The sequence below is a fragment of the Phocoena phocoena genome, chromosome 6 (assembly GCF_963924675.1).
Source record: "Phocoena phocoena chromosome 6, mPhoPho1.1, whole genome shotgun sequence".
In the NCBI taxonomy this organism is placed as follows: Eukaryota; Metazoa; Chordata; class Mammalia; order Artiodactyla; family Phocoenidae; genus Phocoena; species Phocoena phocoena.
Genome location: NC_089224.1, coordinates 95031270 through 95047232, shown reverse-complemented (window position 1 = coordinate 95047232; position 15963 = coordinate 95031270). Strand labels below are relative to the sequence as shown.

The following is a 15963-nucleotide window of genomic DNA, read 5'->3' as shown; positions in this document are numbered from 1 at the left end:
TTTGCTTTCTAAAAATTTCATTGAATCTTGACACAATGGCCTAGCTTTTGGGTAACACAAAGGATGCCAAACTTGAAAGCAAAATGGAAGACATCTTCTGACGAGGAAAATGTTCAGCTCTGAGCTTCCCAATGCAGTCAGCATTCCACGTGAACTCAACAGGAAGAGGTAAAATATTCTCTACTGCAGAGCCCTGAGCATAGCTGTGGTCTACCTCTTCACCTCCTGTTCTCAGGGTTCTTGCTCTGTCAGGCACAGTTTAGCCAGCGCATGGTGAGGCGTGTCTCTCTACTCGAGGGCTTCCAGAATATAGTCCAGCCACCTTGCTCTCTGGGTCACATGTAGTCCTGAAGCATGTACCATGGAATGGAAAGTCAAGTTTCAAGAATTAAAAATGGAGTCAGGCACAATCTGGAGTGCTGCGAGGGAAGCAATAGGGCATTCAAACAAAAGATTAATAGAAACAATGTCTACAAAGTTCATGGCAGGGCTTGAAGATGAAAATTAAAATTTCAACCATGAAAGGGGTTCACCAACACCCAGGGACTGGGCTGCCTTCTTAAAGTGGGAGCTGACATGGAAATCCAATTCTTTTGAGGATCTATACATGGTAATTAGCAAAATACATGAAAAGACAAAACACATCAATTCCTTTCCTTTGAAAATGGCTCTAAAGAGAGAGTGAGGCTAGAATCCTTCTTCCATGGTCCTGCCTATTCAGCCATCCAGAGCTTGAAGGTCCTGTCATATGAGCAAGTGGCTATGAGCTGCCCGCTGGAAGAAATGTCTAGGCCCATCACTTTGCCTTCGTGGCCGGCCAGAGTCTTCAGTGGCGACCAGCCTGGGTGGGTCCAGATCTTGGCTGTGTTATCATAGGCACCAGTAAGCAAGAAATTCCCATGGATAGCTACAAAAGAAAAGGGGAGTTGCTTCAGGAATTCAAGTACTCAGAAGAGCATAAGAAAATAAAAGACCCCAAATCTGCTAGAACATACTATTTTGAAAAAGAAGGTATCTACATTCAGAAAAACTCAACACTCTGACCTGTATTCCTACTAGACCTCTACAAAAAAGACAACTACAGGCAGACTTAGGGAAACAAATAACATTATTAAGGTCTTTTGGCTCTTTCCCTGATAGACAACCTATTCCGAATAATATTAAGGATTCAGTGCTTGGACCTTCCATGGAAAAAAAAAAAATGAAGCAAAACATTCATGGAAGTCTTCTTTACTTCCTAGGAACAAGATGCAGGCTGTGTCATAGCTCTGTCTGAAAGTGTGGTGGAGGGAAGGAGATTATAATTTGCTCCTTCAATAGAGTCCAAATTCTCTCCTGTTCCACTTCCAAGTCTTAACACCCGGACTGCATTCCTCAGAAGTGCAATTTGTCTGTCTGGTAATTATGCCTACAACAGGAGGAAAGCTTACGCTCAAACTTGACACCAGTCACTAAGTTCTGGTGGGCAGGAATGGTATAGACACAACGCCGCTGTCGAAGGTCCCACACTTTGCAGGTGTTGTCACCACTGCCAGTTGCAACGTGGTAGCTGTGGATCAGATGTAGTACTGAAGTTAGAAACAAAGAGTACTTTCTGACCAATAACCCTCTCCACCCCTCACTCAGTGAGCTTATTTACCCATTGGGGGAGAAATTTATTCCATAGATTTCCTTCAGGTGACCTTCCAGGAACATGATGCAACGTCCTGTACGCAGGTCCCAAACTCGACCAAATGCATCCAGTCCCCTGACAAAATAATTTATGAATGAACATTTTGAATACAGTTCTCTGTGGAAGCAAGTATACTTAAGAGGTGAGACTACGGAGCTGCCCCCGCTACGTGGAAGAAGACTTACCCAGTGCCAGCCAAAGAGCCATCTTGATGGAAGGCAATGTCATACACACCCATGCTGTGGCCTTCCTGATGCAGGATTTCCTCTTGAGCCTCCAAATCCCATAAGCGCCATGAACGGTCATAGCTAAAAAAGTCAAACTAACGATTAACCAGCAGATGTTCAGTTCCTACAATGTATGAAGTGCTATAAACAGCTGTAGCTCAAGTTATGTTTCTGAAACTACTCATACAACCATATTAACAAACTCTTTTCTGGCACAAACAATGTCTCAACAATTAAGCATATCTGTCTTGGGTGCTAACTGGGAAACCATGGTTCCTATAAACCTACTTCAGTAGCTATTTTATTTTATATTTATTTATTTGTTTATTTAAAAACATTTATTTATTGGCTGAGCTGGGTCTTCACTGTTGCACGCGGGCTTTCTCTAGCTGCAGTGAGCAGGGGCTACTCTTCGTTGTGGTGCGTGGGCTTCTCATTGTGGTGGCTTCTCTTGTTGTGGAGCACAGGCTTTAGGCGCGAGGGCTTCAGTAGTTGTGGCTCGTGGGCTCTAGAGCGCAGGGTCAGTAGTTGTGGCGCACGGGCTTAGTTGCTCCGCGGCATGTGGGATCTTCCCGGACCAGGGATCAAACTCGTGTCCCCTGCGTTGGCAGGTGGATTCTTAACCAGTGCGCCACCAGGGAAGTCCCTTCAGTGGCTGTTTTAAAAACGAAATTCCTTAGAATGGCCCAGCAAAGATTCTGTTGCCTTCTTTCTTCCCTTATTTCACTGTTATGTCCTTCCATTCATTGAGCATTTATTGGGTCCTAAACTGAACGTTGGGCATATAAAAATCAATCACAAACAAATAGATCAATAGAACAGAAAAGAGAGTATAGAAATAGGCCCACATATACATGGTCAAATGATTTTCAATGAGGCCATCAAAGCAATTTCAATAGTGAAAGTCTCCTCCATAAATGATGGTAGAACTGTAATACATATGGAATTAAAGACAAAACAAACAAACAAAAACCCCTCAGTAATAAAAATGGGCAAAGCACCTGGACACTGAACAAAAGAGAACATACAAATAGTCAATAAGCATATGACAAACTACTCAACACCAACAGTCTTCAGAGTAAAAAAAATTGAAACCATGAGCTTTTACTACATATTTGCTAAACTGAGCAAAATGATAAGATTGATTAATGACAAATGTTGGCAAGGATGTGAAAAAAACCAGAATTCCAGAATTCTGGGAATGTAAAATGGCACCAACACTATGGAAAACCACTTGGAAGTTTAAAAAAAGTTACATATACATCTACCCTATAGCCTTGCAATTGCATTCCTAGGTATTTATTCAAGACAAAGGAAAGAAAAACACATCCACTAAAATCATTGTACAAGAGTATCTATAGCAGCTTTATTCTGACTAGCCAAAAGCTGGAAACAGCCGAAGTGTCCATCAGTAGGAGAATGAATAAACAAGCTGTGATACAACTGAATACTTCTCAGCAATCAAAAGGAATTACTGATACATGCAACGACATGAATGAATCTTAAAAATGTTATGCTGAGTAAAAGAAGCCAAACAAAAAGAAGCCATATGAACAAAAATGAGTTCATAAACTATGAATAGGTAGAATTAATTTATGGTGACAGAAATCAGGCCAGTGATTGCTTTGGAACAGGGAGTTGACTGGGAAAGGGCATAAGGGAACTTTCTGGGGTGATGCAAATGTTCTCTCTATTGACTAGTCTATGGCTATGAGCATAACTGATGCCGTCTTGGGCCTGTACCGTTCTTCCTGTCCTTCTGCTGACCCTACCCAGAACTATACTGTGTGGTAAGACGCTTTCCTATAGTCAAGGGCTTTGTAGTTAATAGATATTGTTTAATAATCATTAGGACCAGGTGGCCTCTATGCTCTGTCAGTCCTCCGACAATGATGAAGACCTTTGCTGATATATTCCCAGCACCCACTAGTTACCCGTTCTTCACTTAGGAATGTACTTCCTGTTTCCAAACACGTACCCCCATACCTTAGGTTAACTATAAAATTGCCTCAATGGTCTCTTGGGGGTGCAGAGTGCAGCTGTGAATGCTTCTGGATTGCTGCCTGCCAGATCCCACCCTGTGAGTAAGTGACCCTATAATAAACGGATCCATTGGATATACGGAGCTGCTGGCCGTGTTTTTCAATCTCAAGATGCCTTCTCAGTTTGGTGGGCACCTTCTGTTCCCTTGGACCTCCAACAACAGGGATGTGAGCCACATGAGTCTATGCATTTGTCAAGACTGACTGAATTACACACTTAAATCCATTCCATTGCATGTAAATTGTATCTCAAAAAATTCTTTAACAGATTCTGGCCTCATTGAATTTGTAGAACCAGAAAAGGAGACTGATTTGTAAGCAGAGAAATTACACTGTACAGCAAAAAAAAAAAAAAATAACCCAAAACACCTCTAGTATTGGCCAAGAAAGAGAAGAAAGAGGGAAAAACTCTCGTTTTCTGGGAGTCAGTGACTCTGAAATTTCAGATTAACTGCAATTTAAAACCAAATATGCTTAGCCCTAACTATGTCATATATTCTTTTCTGATTCTGATTTATTGAAGTCCAAGAAAATCTCTTGAAGATCTCTGCTCTAAAAACTTACTTGGCAGTTTAGCCATAAAAGGTTAACAAGATGCCACAGGCCTGTATGGATAGAATAAGAGGATGGCTTACCAGGTGGTACCTAAGAAACGTCCTGATGGATGCCACATTACACGGGCCACACGCACTGTATGGCCTTCAATATCTGCCACTGGTTCATCACTGAAAAGGAATCAAATGTATGTAAGTAAACTATTTTACAGTCCTATAAATACTCATTGAACTTATTAACTGTTGAGCACATATACACCCAATTCTGCATGGTGTGACAGGCCAAATTGTAACTAAACCTGTAATTTGTTAAACTTTTAAGGCCAATGATAATTTAACTCACTTCCCAAGGTTATTATAAAAGCTTTGGGACTATTTCATGTGCCCACAGGGCAAAACTGCTCTTCAATAAACACTGTCTATTTCAATTCACTATGTTAATAAACTCTTAATGCTATATCATTTGCTTAGAGAAAATTAAAGATATTTCAGCCTGACAAGCAAAATAAGCTCTCTGCACCAAAGGAGGGTTGAGATTCTAGAAAGAAAACATACGTCGATAGAGATGCAAGGTTATATCAAAAAGTTTTGGTGCAAGTGGATTACAGATAAATTTATCTCAAACTTCAGCTTGTCCAAGGATCCACATGAAAAAAGGAACTCCCAAACAGAGGCTTAGTTTCCTTTTGGTGGCCATTAAATTCTACTACCAGCAACGACAGAAAGAAGGTCTGAACACCAGCAAGAGGAAATAAACATGAACCCTAAAGAGGGCAATTAAAAAGGGAACTTTGTCAATGGGCATACACAGAACTAATGAAAGCCCTAGGGGAGCAAATATTGTTATGTATTACCAAAGCCAATTAAAACTTGCGGTGCTCACAGGTAAGATCTTGTCTGGCAAAGAGTGGAGACACTAATTAGCTCCTCACAAAATCCTGGGACAAAAGCCTCACCTGCTTTCCCAAAGAAAGAAAACTAAGCAACTGAATTCAGATGTCTTTTAGGCAAACCAAGTGCTTCCAAAAATTTCTTGGAAAACAATAATCACAAACACATTAAAAAAAAAAAACTGTTGCAATTGGAAAATGTAGTCTAGGTAAAGGACGATGCTATTGGGAGTAGACATCACTTCCTTGGCAATACTGACAGACAGAACCTCCTCCCTCTCCCCTGTGGTTGTTTGCTAAGAACCAATGCGCTGTCTAGACTATTATTTTTAGTCAAGCTACCAAATAGTGCATTTCTCCAATGTCAATCTACTGCATGTGAGATATAATGGTTCCTTCCAGAATAGCTGGAGCCAGGAAACAGTGGCTACTGTTAGAGGCAAAAATCAAGGTACAGGGCTTCCCTGGTGGCGCAGTGGTTGAGAGTCCGCCTGCCAATGCAGGGGACGCGGGTTCGTGCCCCGGTCCGGGAAGATCCCACATGCCGCGGAGCGGCTGGGCCCGTGAGCCATGGCCGCTGGGCCTGCGCGTCCGGAGCCTGTGCTCCGCGGCGGGAGAGGCCACAGCATTGAGAGGCCCGCGTAACGCAAAAAAAAAAAAAAAAAAAAAAAAAAAATCAAGGTACAAAGTTAACAAAGAAGGAAACCTGACACAACTCCTCTGGTGAGAAAAGGTCTAAGAAAAAAATCCTCCATTCTATTTTCACATAAGTTACCTTGACTCAGAGCATCTCTGGGGTTAAATGCTAGATTTTTAAGTCTCAAGGGCCAACCAATCAACTATTGTATCTTGTCTGGCAAAGAGTGGAGACACTAATTAGCTCCTCACAAAATCCTGGGACAAAAGCCTCACCTGCTTTCCCAAAGAAAGAAAACTAAGCAACTGAATTCAGATGTCTTTTAGGCAAACCAAGTGCTTCCAAAAATTTGGACTGCAGTGTGGACAGAGGGTAATATTCACCTGTCAAGGCTCCAAAGCTTCACAGAACCATCAGCAGCACAAGAGGCCAGATTGACATCTTTTTGGTCCAAGGAGACAGTGGATTTTGGATGGAATACAATTGCTCCCACGTTTGTGTTATGGCCTGAAGGAGTGTAAGAGATGAAAATTAAAGGGGTCCTGCTCCCTTATAACTTAAGTGTAAATACATACATGAAAAATATTATATATACACATATCAGAGGACATGTAGACCTAGAGACTATTAAAGTAGCTATTCAACTACTAAAAAATTGAACTATTTTAACTTAAATTAATATATAAATTGCATTAAAAAAAGCTAAACACACAAAAAAATGTTTCTTGGTTTAGAGATTGTAAATGCCAGAGTGGGGCTGGACATGAGAGAAAAATGGTAAGCGTATGAAGTCATTATCATCCAGCCCTGCAGTCAGAGAAAACCAAGCCAAGTCAAATCAAATCAAGAATTAATCTGTGTGTACTGGGTCTGAGTGTCAGGCAGAGTTTTAGAGTTGTTTTGCTTGACAGAGTTCACACTGAGAAAAAGACTGAGATTTAGACAAGATTTTAACTCACCTCGAAGAGTATGGAGGAGGTTGCAATCAGGAACAGACCAGAGCTTGCAAAGCCCACTCCTAACAAACACAAAGGAAAGCATCTCAGCCAGGGTTGGTCTGGGAAGGAAAAGGTACCTTGGTAACATTACTAAAGGACAATCTCTCTCACCGCCCCCCACCCCCACCACAAAATGTTACAGTGGCAGACACAGAAAGAAACAGAAAAGGCTTATCATTTGAAGGGTTAGAGAAGAAAGCTACATAGAGGTCTCATGCAAACAGAGGCCTCTACTGGACTGTAAATATTATAGCACAAGTTGCTCTTCTCCTTAACTTTTGGATCAATTTCTGAGGGAAGGTAGGACAAATTAAACTATCTAACATTAATATTAATAATGATGCTATCTTCTTAAATACGAATTGCATTTTGCTGCTTACTAAGTATTTTAATTTTTTTTTTTTGGCAGCACTGTGAAGCATGCGGGATCTTACTTCCCCCATCAGGGATCGAACCCGTGCCCCCTGAAGTGGAAGCACGGACTCTTAACCACCGGGCTGCCAGGGAAGTCCCCAAAGTACTTAAATTTTTAAAAAAATGTTTTACTTTGGAAAATTTCCAACAAATTACTTTCATATCTATCATCAAATGATCCTTATAACAGACCTGTGAGGTACATATAAGGCAGGAATGATCATTTCTACTTTATTATTTTTTTCTTATTTTATTTTTATTTTATTTTTTGTAATTAATTTTTTTAATTGCAGTATAGTTAATTTACAACGTTGTGTTAGTTTCTGTTGTACAGCAAAGTGAGTCAGTTATACACATACTCATTTCTACTTTATAATGGAGGTAACTGAGGCTTGGAGAGGTGGAGGGATCTGTGTAGGTCCCTGGCTTTCTCCTGAACCACAGTCTCAATTTCTGCCTAGTCAAGTAGTTCTTGTGCGTACAATACAAGCGAGTTTCCCCTTCACTAGATGACAACGTTCCTCAAGAACAACTAAGTAACTAAATAGAACAAAACAACAAAGTTATCACATCCTAAGAGTTTTCTGCATATGTGGTGAGTAGAAAACAAAATGAATATAAAAAAAATAATTCAAGTTTCCTGAGTCCTTACCACATACTAGGCACTATCAAGGCAAAATGTTTACAAACATTATCTCACCTTACTTTACAGATGACAAAAGTGAAGCTTACAGAGATTAAGTATCTTGCCTAGGTCACATAACCAAAAAAGAAAAGTTATATCAAGGTGTGTATACTAGTCTATAAGCTCACTATCTGATCCAAAATGATGCTAATGCCAAGAATATGACTGACATGTCATGGGTCTCTGGGGTACCTTGTGAACAGTAAGAACTGCTAATCGAAGGCTATATTGTAAACTACAGTGGGTAACTACTAGCACCTCTAGTTTGGTGTGATCATGAGAAGCAGAGGCAAATGGTATTGAAATGGCCTTCTAAGACCAATACTGATTTTTTCCCCTGAACCCCATTTAGAAAACAATGTCACTGTAAAATGGGACTTACCAACAAGCTGTGGCCAGCATTTTGGAATTGGGACTAAAGTGACAGTAGGAGATAGGCCGATCATCCCCAATCTGACTGCAGAAATTATTCAAAGACTTAAAAAAAGACAAACAAGGGATCATTAACAGGCTAACCCAAGACTTTCTTGGCTTTTCCACCATAAAAACAAAAACAAAACCAAAAACCATTCCTGTTTTAACCCTCCCCAAGAATCTTCTACCACCTTTTTGTTGTTGCTGTTAGAAGACACTTTTACAAATGAACGAAGTCAAGGCTTATCTGGAACTCCAGCATGCTGTCTTCTACAGTCTTAGTAACACTAGCTTCTATGTCAGCTAAATACAAACAGGAAGGCCATGGCGAGATCTAAAGTACAGTCTGACATATTAAAAGGGAGAATTAAAGAGTACACCCATAGGCCTCTGCCTAGTACAAAGCACAGTAGGTTCCCTGCCACCTTAACTGATGGTTCCTCCCAAATAGCAACAGTGTAAGCAGGGACGAATAAGTATAGCTGCCTTTACTTGCTAGAGGTGGGCCAAAGTAGAGCATCTATTAAATATTTAAGAATCTTTAAGATATTAGACAATTTTATATATATGAGAGCATCTTATATATATAAGATGAGAGCATCTTACCCGGAGAGATTTGTGCAGTTCTTGCATCTGGGAGGTTCTCGTTGTCTCAGGAATCTCTTTATGAAGACGGGCCTCTTCCAAGCGTTTCATTGCCCTGTGACACAGAGATAACATTATTAACCCTGAGCAAATGGGTTGGAAACAAAGGTCCATACAAGTCTCTTTACCACTCAATTTCAATTAATAACCACAGTCATTATAAAGCACCTCCTCAGTCCTTGAGAGGAAATAAGAAAAAGTATGTTTCTTCCTCCTTCTCGAGGTTCTCCTTACCTGGGCAGTGAGTAATTAGCAATCCACAGTCTAGCAACCTTCAGGCTGTTTGGTCCTTCATGGTACCAGGTTTGCTGATACTGAAAGTTAAATTAAGAGCAGAAATGTCAAGTCTGAAGCATTCTTGCCCCTTTCATAGCTGTCAATTCCCTATTGTTAACTGCCCAGAAAAAAGATGAATTAGTTCAGTAACAGGATGAAATCAGGTATATGTGCTTTCTCTTGTGTTTCTTTCTATGAACTCTTACTGGATAGTTTCTGGTTACTTGTTAAAAGTGACACCAGGAATGCTATGGTTCTTTCCTGAATGGGGAACTCACTTATCTCCATTTATACCTACAAAGGAACCACAAACTATTGCCAACAACTATTCCAGAACAGTAGAGTCTCCAACTCCCCCTGATCCCCATCCCACAGAAAACAGAAAATGAGAGAACTACCCCCTTGTTTCCTGCATGTCTATACTATGAAGCCAAAGACACATTTTACCTCTTCTTTGGACTTCTTTGATTTCTCATCATCTTTTCTGGTCTTTTTTAAGGCATCAGTACCGACCACTGAAAGGATATTTCTTAACCTGTAACAAAAAAGATCAGAATTTAAACAGAGTTAAGACTGAAAAGTATACCTAAGAAGACAGCAAGCCTGCCCTACTCTCTCACCATTCAAATCTCAAGCAACCTTCTTTAAGGGTCAAGTTGTGATGCCTCAACTTCCAGTGTGACTTCTCTCACTCAGTAGTCTTTATCTGAAGACTCCCTAAATTGAACTAAAAGCAATTACCCTGTTAAACTTAGAGTCAACTAGCCCCAACACTGCTACCACTCGGGCTGTGGATACAGACAACCTTCACTCAATGCCACAATGTGCTGGATACTGCTCAGGTGCTAAGTATACAAAATGACTAAGAAACAGTCCTTGATTTCAAGTAGCACAGTCGGGGTGAGGCAGTGGGGGGTAGACAGGACATACAGAAAATATCGGGGAACTAGAGTACATTCCATTAAGTATTATGACAGCGCTAAGTGCATGGTTCTAAGGGAATCATAAAAGGAGTAAACAACCTAGGCTTGGAGGGAATCAGGGAAGGCTTCATGGAGAAGATGTTACCTGAACTGAGTCCTCAAGTAACCAAGTCAATGGGTCAAGAATGGGAAAGGACAGTTGAAGCAGAGGGTTCAACAAATGTAAAGGTCTGGAGGCAAGAAAAGCATGTTGAACTTGGAATCACAACAATTTAATATGGCTGGAGCACAGAGTACTGGGAAAGGGTTGGTGAGAGATAAGGCTGCAAATCTAAGCAGGGGCCAGGTCACAAAGAGCTCCTAATGCCATGGTAAGGAGGGTTTACATTTGAGAAAGACCCCTGGAAAAGTATGGAGAATGGACTGAAGAGGGAAAAACAAAGGCATACTATTGTATCCCCTGAGTCTTATGGACTGAATCAAGACAGTGGCAGTGGGGACTCAAGACATTCATTTAAGGGACACAATAAGACAGACTTTGCTGGTGGAGAAGACAAACAATAAACAGTAGAAGTAAACCCTCTGAAAGGCTATTAAGAAAGTATGTTACTTTCTTAATAATGGCAGGACTTACTTTGCAAGGGGTCAGGTGTTAGGAAAGGCTTTTTTGAGGAGGTGGCATTTATGCTGAAACCAAAAGAATAAAAAAGCTCTAAAAGGCAAGACAGGGGGACAAAAAGAGAAAAATTCAGTGGATAGACAGCAAAAGAGCTTGAGTATCCCAGGAGGACCATTATGGCTGCTAAGTCTAGTAAACTGGGGAAGAGCGGCACAAGGCAAGGATGAAGAGCATGATTAGGAGCTTTGTACTCTAAGTTTAGTAAGAAGACTCTGTAGGGGGCTTCCCTGGTGGCGCAGTGGTTGGGAGTCCGCCTGCTAACGTGGGGGACATGGGTTTGAGCCCGGGAGGATACCACGTGCTGCAGAGCAACTGGGCCTATGCACCACAACTACTGAGCCTCTGTGCCACAGCTGCTGAGGCCTGCGAGCCTGGAGCCCGTGCTCCGCAGCGGGAGGCCACTGCGATGAGGGGCCCGTGCGGTGCGATGAAGAGTCGTCCCCGCTTGCCGCAACTAGAGAAAGCCAGCACACATCAATGATAGACCCAACACAGCGAAAAATAAAATAAATAAAAATAAATTAAAAAAGAAGACTGTAGGATTTTAAGCAAACAATTAACACAACACATCTGGGGCTATTACAACAGTCTAAATGTGAAAGCAATGGAGGTAGAGAAAAGAGGACACACTGGAGGTACATTTCAGAAGTAGAAGAAACAAGATTTTGCTGATGGGTTACACAGAAGGTGAGCAGGTTTTCAACTGAAAAGTGTGTGAATGGTACTGTTATTTGCAAGGAGAACTGGAAAATAGATGAGTTCAATTTAGACATGTCAAATTTGAGTGCCTATAGAATATCTAGGTTACAGAGACCTGGGAGTCATCAGAATATATATACACAGAGTAAACCATGCCATGGGAATGGATTTGATCACTCAGGGTTAGTGCAGGATAAGGGCAAAAAACAGCACTTTAAAACAGGAAAAAAAGAGGCTTAGAAGAATTAGCTAGAGAAACAGGAGGAAAACCAGGATGATTTGGTCTTCTGAGAGCCAAGGAAACGGAGTGTTTGAAGGAGGGAATAGGTGGCAGTGTACTAGGGCTATTCTTGATAACAATGAGTTGATGACCTTAATTAAGAGCAATTTCAATGTGGTAGTGGTCGATCAGTTTGCAGTAGGTTGAAGAGTAAATGAGCGGTAAGGGCCTTAAGAGAGTAAATGTAATGAGTGAGGAATAGCTGAGCCCCAAGTCCTAAAGAAGCAGGTAGGCAGGCCAGGTCTGCATAACTGCATAGGACTAGCCTGTCACTAAGAGATTTTGTACCTTCAAAATCACAAGAGGAGCATTATATGAGGACAGTGCCTTTTTGCAGTAACACCCAAAAAACACTTAACATTATGTCTTATGTTAATGACAAAGAATGCATTTGTTGTTTAAATTTTCAGAGTTCAGTGACAAATGTTTACCCAACTCACAACTCCATAATGAGGAGAGGAAGGGAGGGAATGTGTTAACATCTTCTTCATAGTTTATAAAGAAAAATTAGTAGTGGAGTAAAAACTGGCCTTAGACTTAAGTTATAGGCTAAAACATATTAATGCAACCTAATAAGATATTCTGTCAACATTATCTGAGACATTCTATTAAAGTGTTAGCTACAAATTCCAACTGAAATTTGGAACTGGAACCCTGTGATTAAAAAAGAAGAGTAGATACTTAGAAAGGGCACCTTTCTCTTCTTTCAGCAGGACCCTCTCCAAAAAGTGTGATGGGTTCCCCCAAGGCCCTAAGGCAAGCCTTGACCTCTGAGTCATCTGTAGAAACATTGATTTGCCGGGCTCGCTTCCTCCTCTCAAACTCAGCTAACACCTCGGCCTGTCGCTCACTGATGTGGTCTTCAATTTCAAACACTTCTCCTGTAAAAAGAACCGGCAACATCAGCATAATCACCAGATCTTCCTCAAGTAGGGAGAAAGAAATAATTTCATTTTTTTTCTTTTTAATTTAATTTATTTTGGGCTGTGTTGGGTCTTTGTTGCTGTGCACGGGCTTCTCATCACAGTGGCTTCTCTTGTCGCGGAGCACGGGCTGTAGGCATGTGGGCTTCAGTAGTTGCATCAGGCAGGCTCAGTAGCTGCAGCACGCGGACTCTAGAGCACAGGCTGAGCAGTTGTGGTGCACGGGCTTAGTTGCTCCGAGGCATGTGCGATCTTCCCGGACCAGGGATCGAACCCGTGTTCCCTGCATTGGCAGGCGGATTCTTAACCACTGTACCACCAGGGAAGCCCAGAAATAATTTCTTACATTTGGAGTCTGTATGCCTCTAGGGAAAGTTAACTGTTTAATCTACTACAAACTTTACAGTTTCTCAGTTTATTAAAGTATGCCAGGGCTTCCCTGGTGGCTCAGTGGTTAAGAATCCACCTGCCAGGTGGATTAAAGTATGCCAGGACCTCCCTGGTGGCACGGTGGTTAAGAATCTGCCTGCCAATGCAGGGGACACGGGTTCGATCCCTGGTCCGGGAAGATCCCACATGCCTCGGAGCAACTAAGCTCATGAGCCACAACTACTGAGCCTGCACTCTAGAGCCCGCAAGCCACAACTACTGAACCCATGCACCTAGAGCCCGTGCTCTGCAACGAGAAGCCACCACAATGAGAAGCCCGCACACCGCAACGAAGAGTAGCTCCCACTCCCCGCAACTAGAGAAAGTCTGTGCACAGCAAAGGAGACCCAAACAGCCAAAAAATAACTAATTAATTAATTAAAAATAAATAAAGTATGCCAAACACAGAAAACTAAACGAGGTTTTAAAAGGCGGGAAAATAGTTGAAGCCATCTTGTTTCATTTGGCAAACTTACATAAACACATAGCTTGCATGAGACAGTAAGAGTATGGAGCATCTTTAACAAATAAGTTATGTAGGCTTTCTATCCATGATAAAATAGAAACATTATTTTAACAATTGCCAAAGCTACTCTCTGACATAGTCGCAGTATAGGGACACTAACTGGAAATAATTACCATGAAAATGATATTCTTTGACTGTAAGGTTTTTTGGATAATCTATCAGCTAGTTTTAAAACTCACACCAAATACAAGCATTTCGATGAAAAAGGAAAAGTATAGTAGAGACACAGTTATGTTTAAAATAACATAAAAGGTTTAAAAAGTCACTACAGTGCATGTGTATAGAAAAGAAAATGTATGGGAGGATCCATGAGAAACTGACAGAAGTCCTATCTGCAGAGAACTCTTTTTATACCCTTCTGTACTCTCTGAATTTCTCATGATAAACATAAATAATTTTATTTCAAAAATATAGTGGACCACCAGTTACTGACACGAAAAAATATCCTCAACAGTATACAGAATGACAAACGCATGTTACAAAACAATTTGTTTATCATGGTTTCATTTATGGAAAAAAACTTGTATTTTGATTTCTTTCAAAATAAAAATGGCTACTACTTTTATAATTTAAAAGAGGTATTTCATTTTGGGTGAAAAATAATTGGAAAACTAAAAAAGCGAGAATATTATGAACCATAGTAGCTCCAAACCAATGCCACAACTATGCTAGATCTCCAGAAGACAAATGGAATCAATTTGAATCCAAATACACAATGAATAAATTCCTAGTAAAATTACTAACAATTCATAGAAGAAAAACTGTATAAAAGGTTGTAAGAAAAAGGTTCTCCAGATGATACTAAGTGGAGTGGGCAGAGTATGGCCTTAAGATAGATGCAAATTTAATATTTGAAAGTTTTTGACACTAAACTAGTGATATCTAAGTTTAGGAAGGTCATCATTACAGATAATTTGAGCACCAAAGGTAAAGATGGATTCACAGTTTGCATCTTACCAGAGGTTATGTTAATGTTCCCTGCTTCAATTCCTGCTTTAAGTCCTTCTTTTCCCAAAATCCCAGATTCTCCTTTGGCCAGGCGCTCCCTCTCCTTCTCTTCCAAACTTCCATAATAGATGTGTGGTTTCTTCACAACAGGAGCGACTAAGTCATCAGATGCCTTAGTTTTGGTTGCCTGCTAAATCAAAGACCTGGATTAACCTAAAACTTAATCTTAAGCAATTTACTAGACTTCCCAGAAGGATGACGCTTATCCAGAGCTTCAATCCTATTTCTTCTCTAAAGAAAACACAAATTGGACACCAGTTAAGATGTGTCTTCCCTGATTTGGACGTGGTCGGGGGGTGAGTCCAGTCTCTCGGTCACTTAAGTTTTGCAGATAGGAAGAGATAGATAAAACTAGTTAATTTCTCTTGGTGATTTTTCTATCAAAGGCGTGCTTTGGAACATGTTTACTTCATTCAGTTCCAAGTGCAATCTCTTCCTGGGTTTTACGAAACTTCCAGGGTTACTGCTCATCACAGGCGATATCAAGGATAACTGAAATAACCAACGCGATGGAAAGGGGGACAAGTTACAAAGTTACTGTCTATACATTTCAAACGTTTTCAGACTTGGGTTAGTAGATAGGAAGTTAAGAAGCCTCATTACAATTAAGAGGTCTGACATTGTCATAAATATTGGCCAAGACACTACTCCCTTTCAGAACTCCGTTTCTGAACCAGACGGAAAAGGTATTTACATTTCGGGGTTGTAGCGAGAGCTGAAAATGAGCTAAAATACGAAAGCACTCAGGGATCAGGAAAACGCTGCTCCGCTCTCTAAGACCAGACCGAGTCTGGCAGCTTTCCTCCTCAGCCCTCCACCGCCGTAGCCTGTTCCCTAACGGCCCTGTTCCGCAGGGACCCCCAACCCTCCGCGCTCCCTGCCAGAGTGAGCTGAGACCTGTACCGCGGAGGAAGCTCGTGAGGAGGCCATGCTGGGCTCCGGAGCCGCGAAGCCCCACGGAAAGCCGAGCTCTACGTTTCACACCATGAACCGCGCGCCCAGCAAGGCGGAATTACGACACCTACCGGAAGTGGGCCGCGGG

The 15963-nt window shown here is 41.3% G+C and overlaps 1 protein-coding gene across 2 annotated transcripts; it reads right to left on the bottom strand.

Moving 5' to 3' along the window:
* On the bottom strand, positions 1-15938 carry PRPF4 (pre-mRNA splicing tri-snRNP complex factor PRPF4). 2 transcript variants are annotated; one of them, XM_065878643.1, is made up of 14 exons: positions 15825-15938; positions 14871-15048; positions 12730-12916; positions 9902-9989; positions 9413-9492; positions 9140-9233; positions 8502-8596; positions 6982-7040; positions 6406-6529; positions 4577-4666; positions 1858-1980; positions 1640-1747; positions 1431-1549; positions 1-907 (listed from the first exon to the last, which is right to left on the bottom strand). In XM_065878643.1, exons 1-14 carry the CDS (start codon positions 15849-15851, stop codon positions 714-716), a joined length of 1566 nt encoding a protein of 521 aa, XP_065734715.1. In that variant the 5' UTR covers positions 15852-15938; the 3' UTR covers positions 1-713. The 2 variants fall into 2 exon arrangements, with proteins under 2 accessions (XP_065734715.1, XP_065734714.1); XM_065878642.1 differs by having other exon boundaries at positions 714-907; positions 14871-15051; positions 15825-15851.
* Between the last annotated feature and the right edge of the window lie 25 nt (positions 15939-15963).

What these genes read in the sequence shown, in the direction of transcription:
- PRPF4 (XM_065878642.1), bottom strand. Translation starts at nt 15,851, where the DNA reads ATGGCCTCCTCACGAGCTTCCTCCGCG. An exon ending in CGTTTCTTAGGTACCACCTG is followed by an intron (nt 1,981 to 4,576) that starts GTAAGCCATCCT and finishes TGACTTTTTTAG; the next exon opens with CTATGACCGTTCATGGCGCT. An exon ending in GACTGGTGTCAAGTTTGAGC is followed by an intron (nt 908 to 1,430) that starts GTAAGCTTTCCT and finishes TTTCTTTTGTAG; the next exon opens with CTATCCATGGGAATTTCTTG.